This window comes from Gymnoscopelus braueri (assembly GCF_963280865.1).
Source record: "Gymnoscopelus braueri genome assembly, chromosome: 8".
In the NCBI taxonomy this organism is placed as follows: domain Eukaryota; kingdom Metazoa; phylum Chordata; class Actinopteri; order Myctophiformes; family Myctophidae; genus Gymnoscopelus; species Gymnoscopelus braueri.
Window position 1 is genome coordinate 35,107,277 of NC_137609.1, and position 15,975 is coordinate 35,123,251.

The 15,975-nt window shown below is 39.2% G+C and overlaps 1 protein-coding gene across 1 annotated transcript; it reads right to left on the reverse strand.

Moving 5' to 3' along the window:
- Positions 1-1,416: 1,416 nt before the first annotated feature.
- LOC308090210 (mixed lineage kinase domain-like protein) lies at positions 1,417-6,118 on the reverse strand. Its single transcript, XM_080435274.1, has 6 exons — positions 5,982-6,118; positions 3,954-4,335; positions 3,722-3,798; positions 3,278-3,320; positions 2,803-3,051; positions 1,417-1,835 (listed from the first exon to the last, which is right to left on the reverse strand). The coding sequence occupies exons 2-6, from the start codon at positions 4,324-4,326 to the stop codon at positions 1,822-1,824; spliced, it is 756 nt and encodes a 251-aa protein (XP_080291400.1). The 5' UTR covers positions 4,327-4,335; positions 5,982-6,118; the 3' UTR covers positions 1,417-1,821.
- Positions 6,119-15,975: the final 9,857 nt, after the last annotated feature.

Consider the following 15,975-nt stretch of genomic DNA (forward strand, 5'->3'; position numbering starts at 1 on the left):
CTTACTTAATTACTCTTGATATCAGACTGTAAAAGATCCAGATCATCATATCATGGAATGATAGACAAGACATTCTCAGGACCTGAAAGCTTACAGGCATTATAGGATATGTGCATAACTGTTGCTTTGTTTGATTGGCAATATTCTTTTTTTCCAACAAATTTAGTCAACAAAGTTTGTTGGAGAAAAAAAAGGGGAAAAAAGGAGGGTTTGATCCTGGCATGGCAGCAGGTTTAAACTGGAAACACATGACACCTTCACATGCGTTTCCAGTTCAAATCTGCTGCTGAGCAAATTAAATGAAGTTATGTGGGAAATGTTCATTGAATAGTACTATCCAATGTGATGCCTTATATCTATGGCACTTTATTGTGTGCGGTATAACCTGTTAACTCAGGTTGTATTCTATCAAAAGGAGCGTTTTAAATATGTTTTAACATTAACAGTGCTACTATTTTATGGCATACAATTATTTGTGTTGTTCTTAAAGTAACAAAAATAATTCAAGTAATGCTGTGACTAGTTATGACTGTTGCTACTTGCATATCACTATGCAGGTAGTAGTGACTTTGCAATGCAGCATTCTTTAGGAAACAATTTATTTTTAATTAAGGATGTTTTTTATGCTGTTTTAACTTTTTGCCGTTAGTTAAAAGGAATCCTTTGACTATAAACTCAGGATGAGAGATTCTCAAACACTACTTGCCTCTATGTTCAAATACATTTCATTCACAAAGCTCATATTTTTCACAATTTCACTTCTATCTACAGTAGCAGTGTGCTATATAGTTTAGTGCCTCATCCATAGTGCAATATATTTACACAGTAATTCAGCTACAATGCATTTTCAGATTTGACACTCCCATTCCACTATACTTATATGAAGGACCTCTAACAGATGACCTAGCACTTGCTGTTGTAAGACGTGACAAATGACTACAAGTTTGAGTGCATTCCATTCCAGAAAAAATATGTGTTAATGTGTTAGAGTCAGAGACTATTTGTTCTTCTCTGGAACTCTACATGCCTGTGAGAAAGCAAAGTAATTTTTTGAGTTCAAGTTCAAATGAAGGAAGTTCTGAAACGTCTTTGTGCGTTTATCACCATGCAGATATTTTCATGAGTTTGTAATTAAGATTTTAATAAATATAATCAAGTTTGGTATTGTATGTTATGGTGTTAATACACTGTGTTAATTTAACTCTGCGAAGTGTAGAAATGGGACCAAATGGATCCATAGTGTCCATTGGTTGTAGTTGTCAGAATTGGTTTTAGCAGTAAGGAAATTGTAACTACAGGAATGCTATTTCAGAGCTAGTTAACCTTTCAGAATCTTAAGCACACACACATAGTATTGTATTGCTACGAATGTGAATGTGTAACAAACTGCAATATGACGTAGAAATTAGTGACAAAGACAGTATTATAATTTTATTTTAGATATTTGAATACATAATAAGGGTTAATCAAAATTAGACAAAAAAGTTAAGACATTAAACAAAGATTATATAATACAAATATGTTAGACGTGACTTTTACACCCATGGCTGATTTCACAAGACCCAAGAGTCAGACACATCTCCTTTTAAGATCATAACACAGGTTAGGATTTAAACTTTTCAGAAATAAAATGAAAACAAAATGACAATGACATCATTATACTGTAGAAGATTACACGCAAAGGTGATGGGGAAAGCTGCTGGGAGAGGGCCGGCAGTGTCAGGAGGTACAGGTCCGGGGCGGGGACGGTCAGGTGGTAAGAAGTAGCCTCGGAAACCCATGCCTTTTCTTTTTGTTAGGTAAGCTTTTCTCTAGTTTAATTTATTTCGAATCACCTGCAAGTGAGAGAGAGAGAGAGAGAGAGAGAGAGAGAGAGAGTCAGACAGACAGACAGACAGACCATACAAAGAGAATCAGAAACTTAAAATATGTTTTGTTTTGTTTTAGTTCCATATTCGGTGTTTGCCAAGCGAGCTGTTTTCTACTTGTTCATTTATATTGCGCAATCGATTACCAAGTCCTTTACAGTTATACAGATACAATTGGAGCATTAAAGGGCCTTACTGCCATCACTGTGTGTCATATGTCTATTCACTTTGGCCACATTGACCATTCATTTTGAAAAGGGAGGGGGGGGGTAAAAACATTTTGTGAGACTTTTAAAAAACTTGGTAGGCATTGTGAAAACCATGGCACCATTTGTTTCAATGAAGTTATTGACTACTGAAACAAGCCATTAAGCTGGATTTTAAGATGCCCGGGCGAAAAAAGTACCGCATTTTAATGTCAAAATGTATCTTGAAGAAATAAAATGGTTCAGGTTTATGCTTTAATGTCTACGCAAAAAAGTAAAAATAGGCCAAATCTAATAATGAAGCAATGTATGGCAAAATGGTCTATGTTTATGTACAATATGTTGTCCAATATATTATAGTCCGTAAAAATGGGGGTGCACCATATCTGACACAGAGTGGAGTTTATTAACTAAAAAACGCTCTGAGGGCACCGATTAGTCCATTTGTCATGGACTAATCAAATGCTTATCTCACTGATGGCTCAGTTTAGATATGGCATTAGATGCAAAACGTTTGATGGAACTGGTGGTGTAGAGGTAATAGCACAGTGTCAATAATTTGTAAATAATGTGAGTGTTGAGGCAATGCCTAGATTCAGAAGAATCCGCTCCGAAGTGTGTGCAGAGGCTCGTTTGGCACTAATGATGTATAGTGGTAACACTGGCGGTTTGTAAATAATGGGTTCTTGTATTTCGTAAAAGTAATTTAGTAGTACACCTGATCTTACCAAGCTTCTTCAACAGGTTAGGTAGGTGTTCTTTAATGGCATCATAAAACGCTGCTCGGACCTCTGTTCCTCCTGGCTGTATCACCTTTTGATACAGTTTCCTCATCTGGATAACGTCTGTTCTCTCTGCCTCAATCGCGGCATAGAACTCAGGATGGATCATGTTCTTGTCTTGTAGACTATCTACTATGGCCATGACTTGGGCAGCGTCTTGAATCACCTGTGACCTCTTCTGCATCACAAAATGTGCTGTTTGCAAGAGAAAAAGAGAGTGGTTGACATATTATAATCAATTAAAAAGGAAGGTGTGTGTGTGTGTGTGTGTGTGTGTGTGTGTGTGTGTGTGTGTGTGTGTGTGTGTGTGTGTGTGTGTGTGTGTGTGTGTGTGTGTGTGTGTGTGTGTGTGTGTGTGTGTGTGTGTGTGTGTGTGTGTGTGTGTGTGTGCGTGTGTGTGTACACACTCTAAAAAGCTCACCTTTGTCTGCATCTGTATTTCCAGTTGAGCTGTCAACAGCATCCTGTTGAACACATTATGTTTTTTCAATCATATCATGCCTAAGTGCTATTGGACAACATTCAACCTGAAACCCACCGCCTGAGATGTTTTTGGCCACTATTAGACATTGCGTAAATGTTTTTTTAAGGACTACAGTTGTGAAAATCAAGAGAAGGGTCACGTAAGTTGTAATTGGCATAACATGAGCTCACATTTATTTTACAATGTGCAGTATTTGAGGATGGAAAAAAGCGAAGCAGAAGAGATGCTGAGCCATTGTTGAGCGATGAGATCAGATACAGACATAGTACAGTTTTAGGGTAGTTTTGATTCATTGTCCTGTACATGGAATACACAGGCAGTAAACTTGTAGGTGTGTGTGATCTGAAAGCTGTCTGTCGGAAAAAGGTTAAAACACTTTACCTGCTCCGAGGGACCTTTTGAGGGACCTTTTGAGGGACCTTTTGAGGGACCCTTTGCTTTTCCATCTCTTGCCAATTCTGTTGAAAGAGATGTAGATGTCTTTATGTAGCACACACACACACACACACACACACACACACACACACACACACACACACACACACACACACACACACACACACACACACACACACAAACCTTGCAAAAACATAATACACAAAAGTAAAATTACCTTCAATCTTATCCTGGGTTTCCAGGTGCAGAGCCGTGGACAGCCTCTGGAATACTTCGTCTAGTTTTCCATTCAGATCCTCAAAGTCCTCTCCGTGTTTGTTGACCTTCACTAGACGCTTCACTAAATTATCAGTGGAGTATTTCCTGACAAGCTCTTCAGCTTCTTTCAGTATGCTCATGAGATTGCAGAGGACGCTGTTCACATTTTCAGAGATGTTACCAGCTCCCTTTCCCTTGATTTTCAGAATGTTTGGCTCCCAGTTTCTCACACGCTGGGCCAGATCCTGGCACTCTTTCTTGTTGCCCTTGACCTTCTCACAGAGACTGTAGATTGAACTAGCTATGGTAAGGATCTTTTCCACGGCGTCCATGGCTGGTGACTGAAACATGAGAGAATCAGAATCAACAAGTGCAAAGAATTAAGAATGGAGAAAGGGGGACAGATAGGTTGAAATGGACGAATAGGTCGGAACAGAACAGACGGAATATAAATCAATGTGGATCTTGAGATCCACATAGGAATGCCGTCAGAAGTGTGTGCGAGTGATTATGAGCTACTGGGATATACCTGACAAATAAAGTTTTATAATCAAACGTATAATGCCTTATGATGGCATTATGCAGGCTTATAGCAAACTCATAATTCTTTATGGTTGCTTTGAAATGCTTTACGGAGGTATCCATCATGCATAATACAGGTTTCATAGAAAGTGTTTCAAAAGATACATTTTACGAATTTTATTTTTATTTTCTGAATCCTTTCAATGTTGAATCGTTTCAATCCTTTTATGTTACAATACGTTTTAGAAATGGAAACCTTCAGTGCAAATGTCAAGAGATCTGTTTGTACAGTGATTTTCTTCCTATTTTATATTTGAATAATTTAAACATTCCCAAATATTTCCTTACAAATGGGAAACAAATTATTTAAGGATTATTATTTGATAGTGTTGGGATATCAGGCGAAATAAACACATTGAAATCAATACTATGAGTGAAGTTGTGAATAACGTTGCCATGTGACAAATCAAGAACATAAAAAGGGAATCAGTAGAGTTGTCAAACCTGTTTATAATACGAGGCTTTGACATTTGTGTGTGTGTGTGTGTGTGTGTGTGTGTGTGTGTGTGTGTGTGTGTGTGTGTGTGTGTGTGTGTGTGTGTGTGTGTGTGTGTGTGTGTGTGTGTGTGTGTGTGTGTGTGTGTGTGTGCGCCTGTGCCTGTGCCTGTGTGGTTATAAGAAAGAAAATGAGATGCTAGTCATTCCATTATTGTGTGTCAACATGATAACTATCCATTTGAACACTGATGGAGCCACACCGACTGGTGGTAGATGGCTTAGAACTCACAGATGTACGTCAAAGCCTTCAATTGAAAACAGGTTTGACATGGGAGTCAGTGAACTATTTAAAAACTTTTCATTTTGTTGATTTGTGTTGTCGGGTCGCAGGGCAATATTATTCACAATTTCACTCAGTAATAATTTCAGTGTGTTTATTTACCTGACATCCCAATAGTTAGCAAATAATAATACCTAAATAATTTGAAAAGTATGTTAGGAAACACGTTTACAAAGAGACACAGACAAGACGTCTGATGTAAATACACAAATATATTTAACTTGTGTTAATGATGTTAATACATTTTAGTTTTGCAGTTAGTCATTTAATAAATGAACAACCGAAAAACTGGATACAATTCTATCAATACATAAAATAATAAAAGTATACAATGTTTTTAGTGCTGCGTCTCGTAACACCTGCACAGTCTCTGGACTATTTCACTTTCAGTTTCATTCTTACATAAATTACAGCTGATTTACTAATGTTCAAAGTAACTAAACTGCATGACCAACTAATTGACTTACTAACCACCTACAAAGAACCTAAAGTAACCTATACTGTACTGTACTGTAACTAAGTGATACAAGAGTTGCAAAGCCAGTTTCTAACCAACAAAATACAAAGTGGTACTTTAACTCAGAAAGTGTTTTTTTAAAAGCTTTACAAAGAACTGCAGTCCTTTACCTTTCAAATGAGAGAAGAGTTGTTTGATGAGGATGAACATAAATATTTAATATAGTTGATAGTTGCTGGAGGCTGAGCTACGCCTCTGCTACTGAGCAGTGGAGGAAGAGAGGATGTGTGTGTGTGGCTATGTGTGTAACTGTGTGTGCGTGCGTGTCCAAATATTGGATTACGTCCAAATATGGAGTTCCACAGCCTCCATATTTGGGCATGACTGACATCATATTGTTTACGTGTCATTCACTGGCGGAGATGCATACCACTGAGTGCTCCTTTTTAGTTTTTGCTGAAATCATATTAAAGTATGGTAGATTTTTGGGGGTGGTCAATCAATGGTGGACGAATCGGGCTGAAACCTTGCAAATTTCTTTAGTTGTGTTTACACTACAATACAATGTATTAAACCATACATGGGCAACTGGCGGCCTGGGGGCCACATGCGGCCCCCACCTTCACTTAATGCGGCCCGCAGTTTAATATCGGAATACTGATATATTATTGATATCAGCTGTTATAATTCCAAACATGCAAACATGAGCCGCTACTTACAGTCTATATTAGTAGCTTAATGACTGGTATTAAAATTCTATTGCCTTTTTTATGTCCAATGTATTTGTATTTAAGTTCATTAAGTTAACATAAGTATAACTAAATGAATTTAAAAAAAAATTACTTTTCAGGATTCCAATTAGAAAATAGCAAAACAGATATCACGATTCCAATTCAAAAAGAGCAAAAAGAGCAGATCTACTGATCTAATAGTAGATTTTTGCTACTTTTGTGTGACATAGAATGGAGAAGTATGCCATTCATTTACGAAAAAAAGTTAAAATACGGAGATAAGAGGTGTCTGCCCAACAGTATATGCAATGTGGCTCTCTGGAGTGAGTGTGGAAATATAGTGGTCCATCATCAAAGTTGCCCACCCCTGTATTAAACTGTACTTTCTGTGCTTTTTTTGCAAACTGTTAATAAAGTATTCGATCAATCAATCAATACTACGGGTAAATAGGGTAAATAATGTACATACATTTACACAATTTACATACATTCCGGCATAGGCAGGGAAGAGCAGGGGAAACGTCATTCACACATCGCCATCCACATGTCACTGTCATACTATTACAGGTGTAACGGCCCAAAATACACCCCGCACCACTTTAAGAGATTAACCTACATGTGTGGAGCAGTCAGGAGAGTTGTTAGCGGCACGGAGATGAATCGGCCCTTGTCTTCCTGAAGGGTCTGAGGGTCAGGGTGCTAGAAAGGTCTCTGGATGCTCTGGTTCTCCAACAGCTCTGTTCGTCAGTCTGTCTCTATAAGTCCTGTCCCACGAGTCTCTCTCTCACTCCTCCCCTCATGAGGTTTACCATCTTTATATCTTCTGTCACAATAGTTAAGTGAGCACGAATTTGCATGTCAATGTGACGTCATCAGGGCCGGATGCTGAGTCCATAGGCCCCTGGGCCTTAGACTGCCTCAAGGTACCCCCCAACCCAGGCTTATTTGTTTCCAGTCAAACCGCTGCACTCAATGGGCCTCATTCACTAAGCTCGTTTACGTCCATATTTTGTACTTCAGGCATTCACGCAAATTCCTGCGTTACAAGTCTGATTCGTCAATCTTTTTTTGTCTGTAAATTCTGACGGACGTCCGCTCTTTCTCACGTCTGCTCGGAGGCAGACTTACATGGGACCAAAGCTTGCGTATATCATTAGAATGCCTTATTCTTCATGCAAAATCTATCAAAATATGTATTACACTACATTAAAAATATGTATGTGCCCAACATTTGTCAAACACAAAAAAAATATACATATATGTCAAACGATCTATTGCTTGGATGCATATTTTAGACGATTTATTTTTCTTTTCAGTTGACACATTTCCCTCGGTGTGTTTGCCGTTAATGCAAGTCTGGCCACAGTTTTGCCTATTGGGCTTTCATGCCAACTCCAACGTCGCGCTATTAGTTTATAATATTGACCACATCACATGAACGTCTTACCATCTGATGAGGATACAGTTAGGGTTGCCTGCCAACCGTCCCTTATTTGTAAACTAAAAGGTGTGTCCCTCATTGAACTGATAAGGGACACACTTTGTTCCTTATTTTTGGTAATCAATCAATGACACACAGGCCAGTCCACACCAATGCAACTCCTTGCAACATGCAACTACTGGCAACCATTATCCCCAATGGCAGTTGCAAGGAGTTGCATTGGTGTGGACTGGCCTTAAAACTGTTTTGTTGCAAGGAGTTGCTATTAATTGCATTGGTGCGTTCTGGCCATTTTAAGAAAAAAAGTTGTTACGCCCAGAAAAAGCTAAAATCGCACTGTATATATGTACAGTTTTTGTATATTATATTAAAACCTGTATTATAGTATATGTACAGTATATGAGCTGTTTGAACTTGTTCACATCAGACTTATTTGAATTTCAGGGAGTTGGCAACCCTAGATACAGTATGAATGAAATCTACAGTGGTTCGTCCAAAGGACAGATTCCCCTCAGTTATCAATAAAGCTCTGATATTTTTTTTTTTGGATATTGGCTGTTTCCAGCATCATCCTTTTATCTCGGCAAAGGTGAGTGGGCTTAGGAATGGGCAAAGGGAGTACGTCTTATTCTCATTACACGTGAGAGTAGGCTATTTACTTTATTAACGTTCAGCGGGTCCATCGCGTGAGGGACTCGCTTGCGCTGATCTGCAAGTTGTCAAGTGGGTGCGTACCGCCACATTATAAGCTTGTAGATCTGTCCATTTTGAAGTGTGATGACGTTTTTCATGTGATGTTAGATGTTTACGGTTGCCTTTTATGGTGGTACTGTAAATGGGGCATGGATGATCTACACGGGAGCGTGCTTGTGACTTTCAGACAAAAATGAAACCCATTCATGAATCACACTTCAGATTGTGCTTAGAGTGTTTTTGATTAATATATTGATTGATATATTAAGGATAAAATCAATAACGAATTGTGCCTTACATATAAAGTGTTTACTTAATCACGATTGTCTAAGTAAATAACCATATTTGTAGTGATGAATATTTACTTCTCATATAAGCATGTCATGTAACCAGTGTGGCCGTGAGGCCTTTATTTAGAATGTACTGGGCCTTAAACCAGTCAGTTACCAATAGTGTATCTCTAACATGGGTTATGGGGTGCCAACACACAGAGGTGGACGAAGTACTCGACCCCAGTACTTGAGTAAGAGTACAGATACTCCTTGGTCAAATTTACTCCACTATAAGTAAAATTAGCTCAGTCAAAATGTTGCTCAAGTAAGAGTGAAAAAGTAATTGCTTTTAAATATACTTAAGTATTCCAAAGTACATGCTTTGAAAAATACTTATAAAGTACAAGTAAAAGTAGAAGTACATTTCTTAATTTTGATATCAATGAATTGCTGTAATGTTTTCACAATGAATTTATAGGACCTTGTAACTCTTGTTTCAGAGAAGTACTGTAACTCTCTGAAACCACCTGCACTGCATGCACTGATGTGCTTGCTTGTAGACGTTATACAAAGCCTTCAGAAACACCTATAAAAACATAGAAATGACTGAGGAACCAGAACTAAATACTTTTACTCCTATACACCCATACAAGATGTAACAAAGAGGCGAGCAGAGGGGGAAGCCAGAAACACGGCTAGTGTGAGAGCAGAAGTTAGGCCAATTGCATTTTAGGGAAGGAAAAAAACAGCCAACCTAAAGGCCAAACCGCACCAATGCAACTAGTCGCAACTCCTTGCAACAAAACTGTTTTAAGGTCAACCACACCGATGCAACTCCTTGCAACTGCCATTGGCGTTAATGGTTGCAAGTAGTTGCAAGTAGTTGCATGTTGCAAGGAGTTGCATGGCGAAACATTGTTGTGGATGTGGAGTGGGCTTAAAAGTACTCAGTACTTTATAGCCTTCCTAGAAATATACTCGAGTTAAAGTAAAATATTTGTCTTGGAAATGTACTCAAGTAAGAGTAATACGTATCAAAAAAATGATAGTACAGATCCTCAGAATCTGTACTCAAGTACAGTACTCAAGTACATTTACTCAGTTACTGTCCACCACTGCCAACACATGTCATGCATGATCAGATGTCTGGATATTCGTAGTGGCGTGCAGGAAATTGATCTATATTAAGGTAATAGCCCCAGACCGTGACGGTGTGTCTGAATAAGGCCTGGGACCGGCATATGAGTAAGACCTATGGGGATTAAGCATCCTCAGCAGACCCGAACAGTCATTAAAGTAGAAAGGTTGGCTGGCTAAGGGAACATGTGCAGACATGCACACATATTTATAACTCATTCATTCTTTAGGCCCAAATCTGGAGGATGTAAGTTTGATGGCAATGCAGTTCCTATGTGACAAACACCTTATGTGGTGACAGCTTTAAAGGGCCATGGCCGAACCTGTGTTCCAATGACGTGTTATGATGCCTTTTGCCCTTTTGGGACAGTATAAAAGCTTGTATCCTGTAGGGACCCTTCACTTGGTCCAATGCTTGTACATTGAATCAACTCATTGAATAAATCATTGCTTCTGAAGATTATCTTGGTCTCTGTCTCGTTTCGTAGAAAGCACTTCAAAAGGTACTTTAAGGTTAAAGATAAAGTTCCGCATTCTCAAAAATACGCACCCCTTCAGTCACTTTATTTACACACTATTTATGAACAGCTTAGTGAATGAGGCCCGATAATCTTTCTTTGCTCTGTAATTTGTAATCTATGAATCCGGTTTTGTCGAGCGTCTATACAAACACAATTGGCCCGTGTTCGGGGGAGGGAATCAGAGCAGGGAGGGTGATATTTGTGAATGCAAGTACTGGGGAGGCTCCTGAAGGAGTAGGACAGAGGCTCTATGTCCTCCTAGTGAGGGCTCCTCACTGGCAGGTGAGGTGAGCCAGTAGGATACAGCAGTGACAACATAGGGAGGAATCACTTGGCATAACGACTACATTAGGTGATAGACATGGGCAAGGAAAATGTTGTTAAAACAGCCAATAGTTATGGCTCATGGAATAACACAAAGCACACACACTGACATAAAGGACATTCTCACTCTCTAGTAGTACTATAGTGACGAGTTGTCTTATGTGATTGATGCATTGCAGAAAACCTGATTGGTAGGTGAGCGCTGCTCTTTATCTTTATCTTTATCACATAATGGTATGCAACACTGGAACCTCAACATTCAGTGTCACAGTAATGTCATTCTGGTTAGGTCCGTTTCATGCACCAGTTTTAAAGCTGGGAATGTCAATGGTCTAATTTTAAGAAAAATGTTTGTGGAAGGTTTTTAACACAATTGACAAAAATGCACACTTTGCATTATGAAGAATGAGGAAGAAGAGCAGAGGCCTGCAGTAGCGGGGATGTGCTTTAGACAGGTGGTTGACATTTGGGTCAAAATGTACATAACTTGTTGTCAAGTAGGTATTCCACTACGGTACTTAGGGTGTATCTTATATACTCATCTATCGGGGGAGGCTACGGCATTCAAAGCACAAAGTAAAAATTGTCAATTGTCAAAATTCCTATAGTGAAGAAAACCCAGCACTGCTGGATGGGATAGCCAGACGATCAGATCTCTGCCTACCGATACGTTTGGGGAAATCTAGATTCAATGAATGGGCTTGGACGCTGGAGAAAACCAGCAGTAACAAACCTAAGCCCACTGCTTTGAAAACCAATCCTGATGCCATCCCATATGAAGGACCACCCCAACGTGTTTGCATTGGTTCTGTGAAGCTGTTTTGGTTTTAGTTTAAGTCACAGAATTTAGATGTCACCAGATATATCAGTAGGCAGAGATCATTGATTGGAGACTCCTGGATGGGTTAACGTTATAATATTAGCTGGGACACATTACCATTTATGCTGCCTTGTTCTGCTATGGAGTACTCACCATTACATTAAAGGGGGTGTAATTTTTTGTTCAAATAAGTGTTAAATAGCTCTATATTCCCGTAGTAAATATTGCTAGTGTTTGTTCAGTAACAGGGGTCTCCCTGCCTCTCCAGCTCAACAACAGAAAATACATTTTGAGGTCAGGTTACCACTTTCATCCAATCAGGAGAGAGAACTCATACAGGACAACATTTGAATTGGAACACTATAAAATCAAAACTGATAAGTGGTTCTCTCTTCTGATTGGATGAAATCGCTGACCCACCTGAACAATGTATTTTATTTTTACTAAAGACCTGGAGAGATCCCTGTTACTGAACAAAGTAACAGGGATCTGTTACATCAAGTAACATCTTGTAGCAATGATTACTATCAGAATATAGACCTTTAACTTATGAATACAAACTTACTCACATCACTTTTAAGAATACAATTTAGACTGATCAAAATAAGCAGATAATCAGGCAATGAAACAGTTTTGAACAGAGTATAAGGGACATAATTACATACATGCAGGTTCAAAGAACGTACATATGACCCCAGAGCCACATTGTTATGTGAAACATGTTTAGCTTTTTGACACTTAACTCTCCAGATGGTCGGTGGTTCTGCCACATACCAGAATTTCAACCCACCTTTGTGTAATGACTGGAACAAAAGCCAAAGGGCTGTATGTGACACTTAACCACTTAGACCAGTTGACCAGTGTCCCCCAGGGCTCTATACTAGATCCGCTAATATTTCCCTCCACACTGAATATCTTTGCCGAAAATAGCCAGTTATAGCCGCTAAAGTAGCTCCTCTGCTCAGAAATAGTGCTAAACAACACACTCCTCTGATGTTCCGCAGTGGACATCAGAGCGATAGATACCCAGACAACTGGAATAATGTTTTCAGACAAAATAAAATAATATTTGGGTAAAAAGGCATAGTTTCAGTCACCTGATTCCCCCTCCGGTGTAACGGCACAAAACTTAGGAATGCGACAGAAACAAAGAAATCTCCATGAATTCAAGGCTTCATGGGGTGTGTAATTGATAGAACATAAGTCATTTTTTGGGTGAACTACTCCTTTAATACCTGTCTAGGATATGCTACACTATTTGGGGAACAGTCTCAGTAATTTCATTTACATATTCTAGTAACACTGTAGCTAGAGTGTAAATCTATCCAATGTGATGCTTTATATCTACGACACTTCACGTTGTGCTTTATATAACCTGTTAACTCAGGTTGGATTATATTAAAATGTCCCCCACTTGTGTCAAATGACCACAAGTCTATTCCAGCCAACTAATGTATTACTCTGTTTAGAGACTATTTGTTCCTCTCTGGAACTCCTACTCTACACTACATTCATGTGAGAAGTCATGTTTTGAGTTAAAACTGTTCTTTTGTTTGAGTCTGGTATTGTGTATGTTATGGTGTAAAATCCACAGTGTTAATTTAACTTTATTTAGTGTACAAATGGAACCATCAGGTCCACTGGTTGTATTTGTCAGAACTGGTTTTAGCAGTAAGTTAACTATTACTACAGGAATGTTTTTTTCAGAGCTGGAGTCAACCTTTCAGAATCTTAAGAACACAACCTAGTATTTTAAGGCCACCAAAGTGTAAAAAATTGCATTCTAGGATCAATGACATGGAAGTTGGTGTTAGAATTCTATTTTTTTTGCAAGCAAATTAGCATAGCGGGTGTTTTCCAAATGAATACATAATAAGTAAATCAAAATTAGGGTGCAGTCACACCGAACTTTGATTCTGACAATGCGGCAGATTCTGCCATTGCTTTTCAGTGGGAACGGAGCGTCTTTTTAATGCGGAAATCCGCGAATGGCAACAAACTGCTCCATTCCTATTGAAAAGCATTGTCAGAATCCGCTGCATAGGCAGAATCAAAGTTCTATGTGACCGTACCCTAGGACAGGAAAGTAAAGGAATGAAATTAAACAAAGATAATAATTAAATATCGTACTCAGGTCTCTTTTTAAAGTTACTAGAGGTTCGAGCCGCTACGCGGCCCTCACACCTACGTTTAAATGCAGGAATTAAAATATTTATTTAAAGGGTTTTTGATACAGGGTAAAGCTCTTGAATGGCTGCTAACTGGACCTCATTACTTCTGCACTATGTGGTGTTCAGTTGTTGTTTATCTTAACTTCTGCTGTAGTGGCACTGCTACTAATAGCACTAAAGTTGTTTTTTGTAAAGTTAGCAGCACCTGCAGTGAAAAATGCTGTTTAATTTCATCTGAATGGACCCTTCGCTAAGCCCCACCCACTCCACTCTGTGACTGGTGGTGCGAAGTTAGTCACACCCAGGCCTGGCAGCGCCTGGCAATCTCTGCTTCTCACCCATTGACTTGCATGTTAAATGACGGCTTTTCCCCTTAAAAATAATCGATCATTTCAGCAGCAATAGCTTCAAAATCTCTTCTAAATCTAGTCAACAAGGCCTGCAGTAGGCTATGCACTGGACAAATGTGCATGACATTATTTCAATAAACTAAAAACACGGGAAATGTTAGAGGGAGTAATAGCCATGGATACACGACGGTCGTCTGTCTCGACCGTCATGGATGAATTTCAACCTGGTGTTTGCACTTTCTCCATGTATAGCCCGTACATCTACAGAAACGTTCATATTTCAAATATAAAGTGCTTATCCCATGGCCACGGATGTTACATTTATGTACGGGCTCTCAAAAGTACCCGTATCATCCGTATTGTTCAATAAAAAGCATTTTAATCTGATTGGTGGCCATTTTCTCCATATGCTTTCAACTAAGCGACCCTATCGGTTGGTAGGTGTATTGCACTCTGATACATTATAACTCTATGAGAAAATGGCGACCGATCGGATTAAAATGCTTTTTATTGAACAATACAGAATATAAGGGTACTTTTGAGAGTCCCGTGCATCATTTTAACATCCGTGGCCATAGGGTAAGCAATTTATATTTGAAATCTGAACATTTATATAGATGTACGGACCGTAAATGGAGAAAGTGCAAACACCAGGTTGAAGTTGATCCATGACTGTAACAGGAGTTTTCATGTACCGCAGGGTAAGACTACAGTAGCAGTTAATAAATAGACGAACAAATGAATGAATATACTTTAACGTGCGGAATCCGAAACAGGCAGCGCTGTGATTCTGAATTTTGTTACGATTACGGTGATTAGTGACACCACCTGGGCGAGTGAGTCGTGTAACTTTCCCGACGTTAAGATGTGTATGTGTACAGTGTTCAACAACACAGCCATGCAGCCTTGCAGTTTAAACGCAGATTTCAGCTTGGGAAAATAACCCTCCAACGGTTTTGGGTACGTGGAATCTGTTGCTGGTTCATAGTCACCATTGCGTTATCGTGGTATTTCCTGTTCTTGCTATTATGTTGCAAATTATTGTGTGTGTGTGCGGGCGAAATAACATTGACACCTATGGCAGGTGACGAAAGCTTGCCAGACCTGTGCCAGGCTAACTACGGTTGCTAAGGTGGCATTGGACAATCGCTTTTGGGGTGGGGTTTAGCGAAGGGTCCATTGCAATGAGCTCACTAAGGGTGGAACAGCGCCCCCTGGCACTGGACAGGACACATTTCAAGTATTTAAAAATGTCATGTATTTGTAAAACCTTGCACATACCTAAAGTACCACCTAAAGTATGCCCCTGGGAATCACATACACACATCTGTTCACTAATGTAGCCTAGTTAGGCGGTTGCATACCTTGCCTAATGGGTAGGTCCACTTCTGCCTACCAGACTGGGACCTTTCAAGTCATTTGTTGATACATTTGATCAAATATTTATTCAGATGTGTCATGATCCAAGAAATCATGCAGGAAATTCATTTTGATCGTACAAATTTCAAGAGTTATAGGACAAAAAGTAATGCGGGCTGATATGGTACCACCATAAGGCTGATTTGAAAAATATCGGGTGTGATGTTTGGACAACATTTGTAGGGGAGGGGAGGGAAAAAGGAATCACATGCCAATGCACTGATAGTTTCTGATCTGCCATGGTACCAGTTGCATTGTTTCTCCTCCTTCTCTATTTGACTTGCA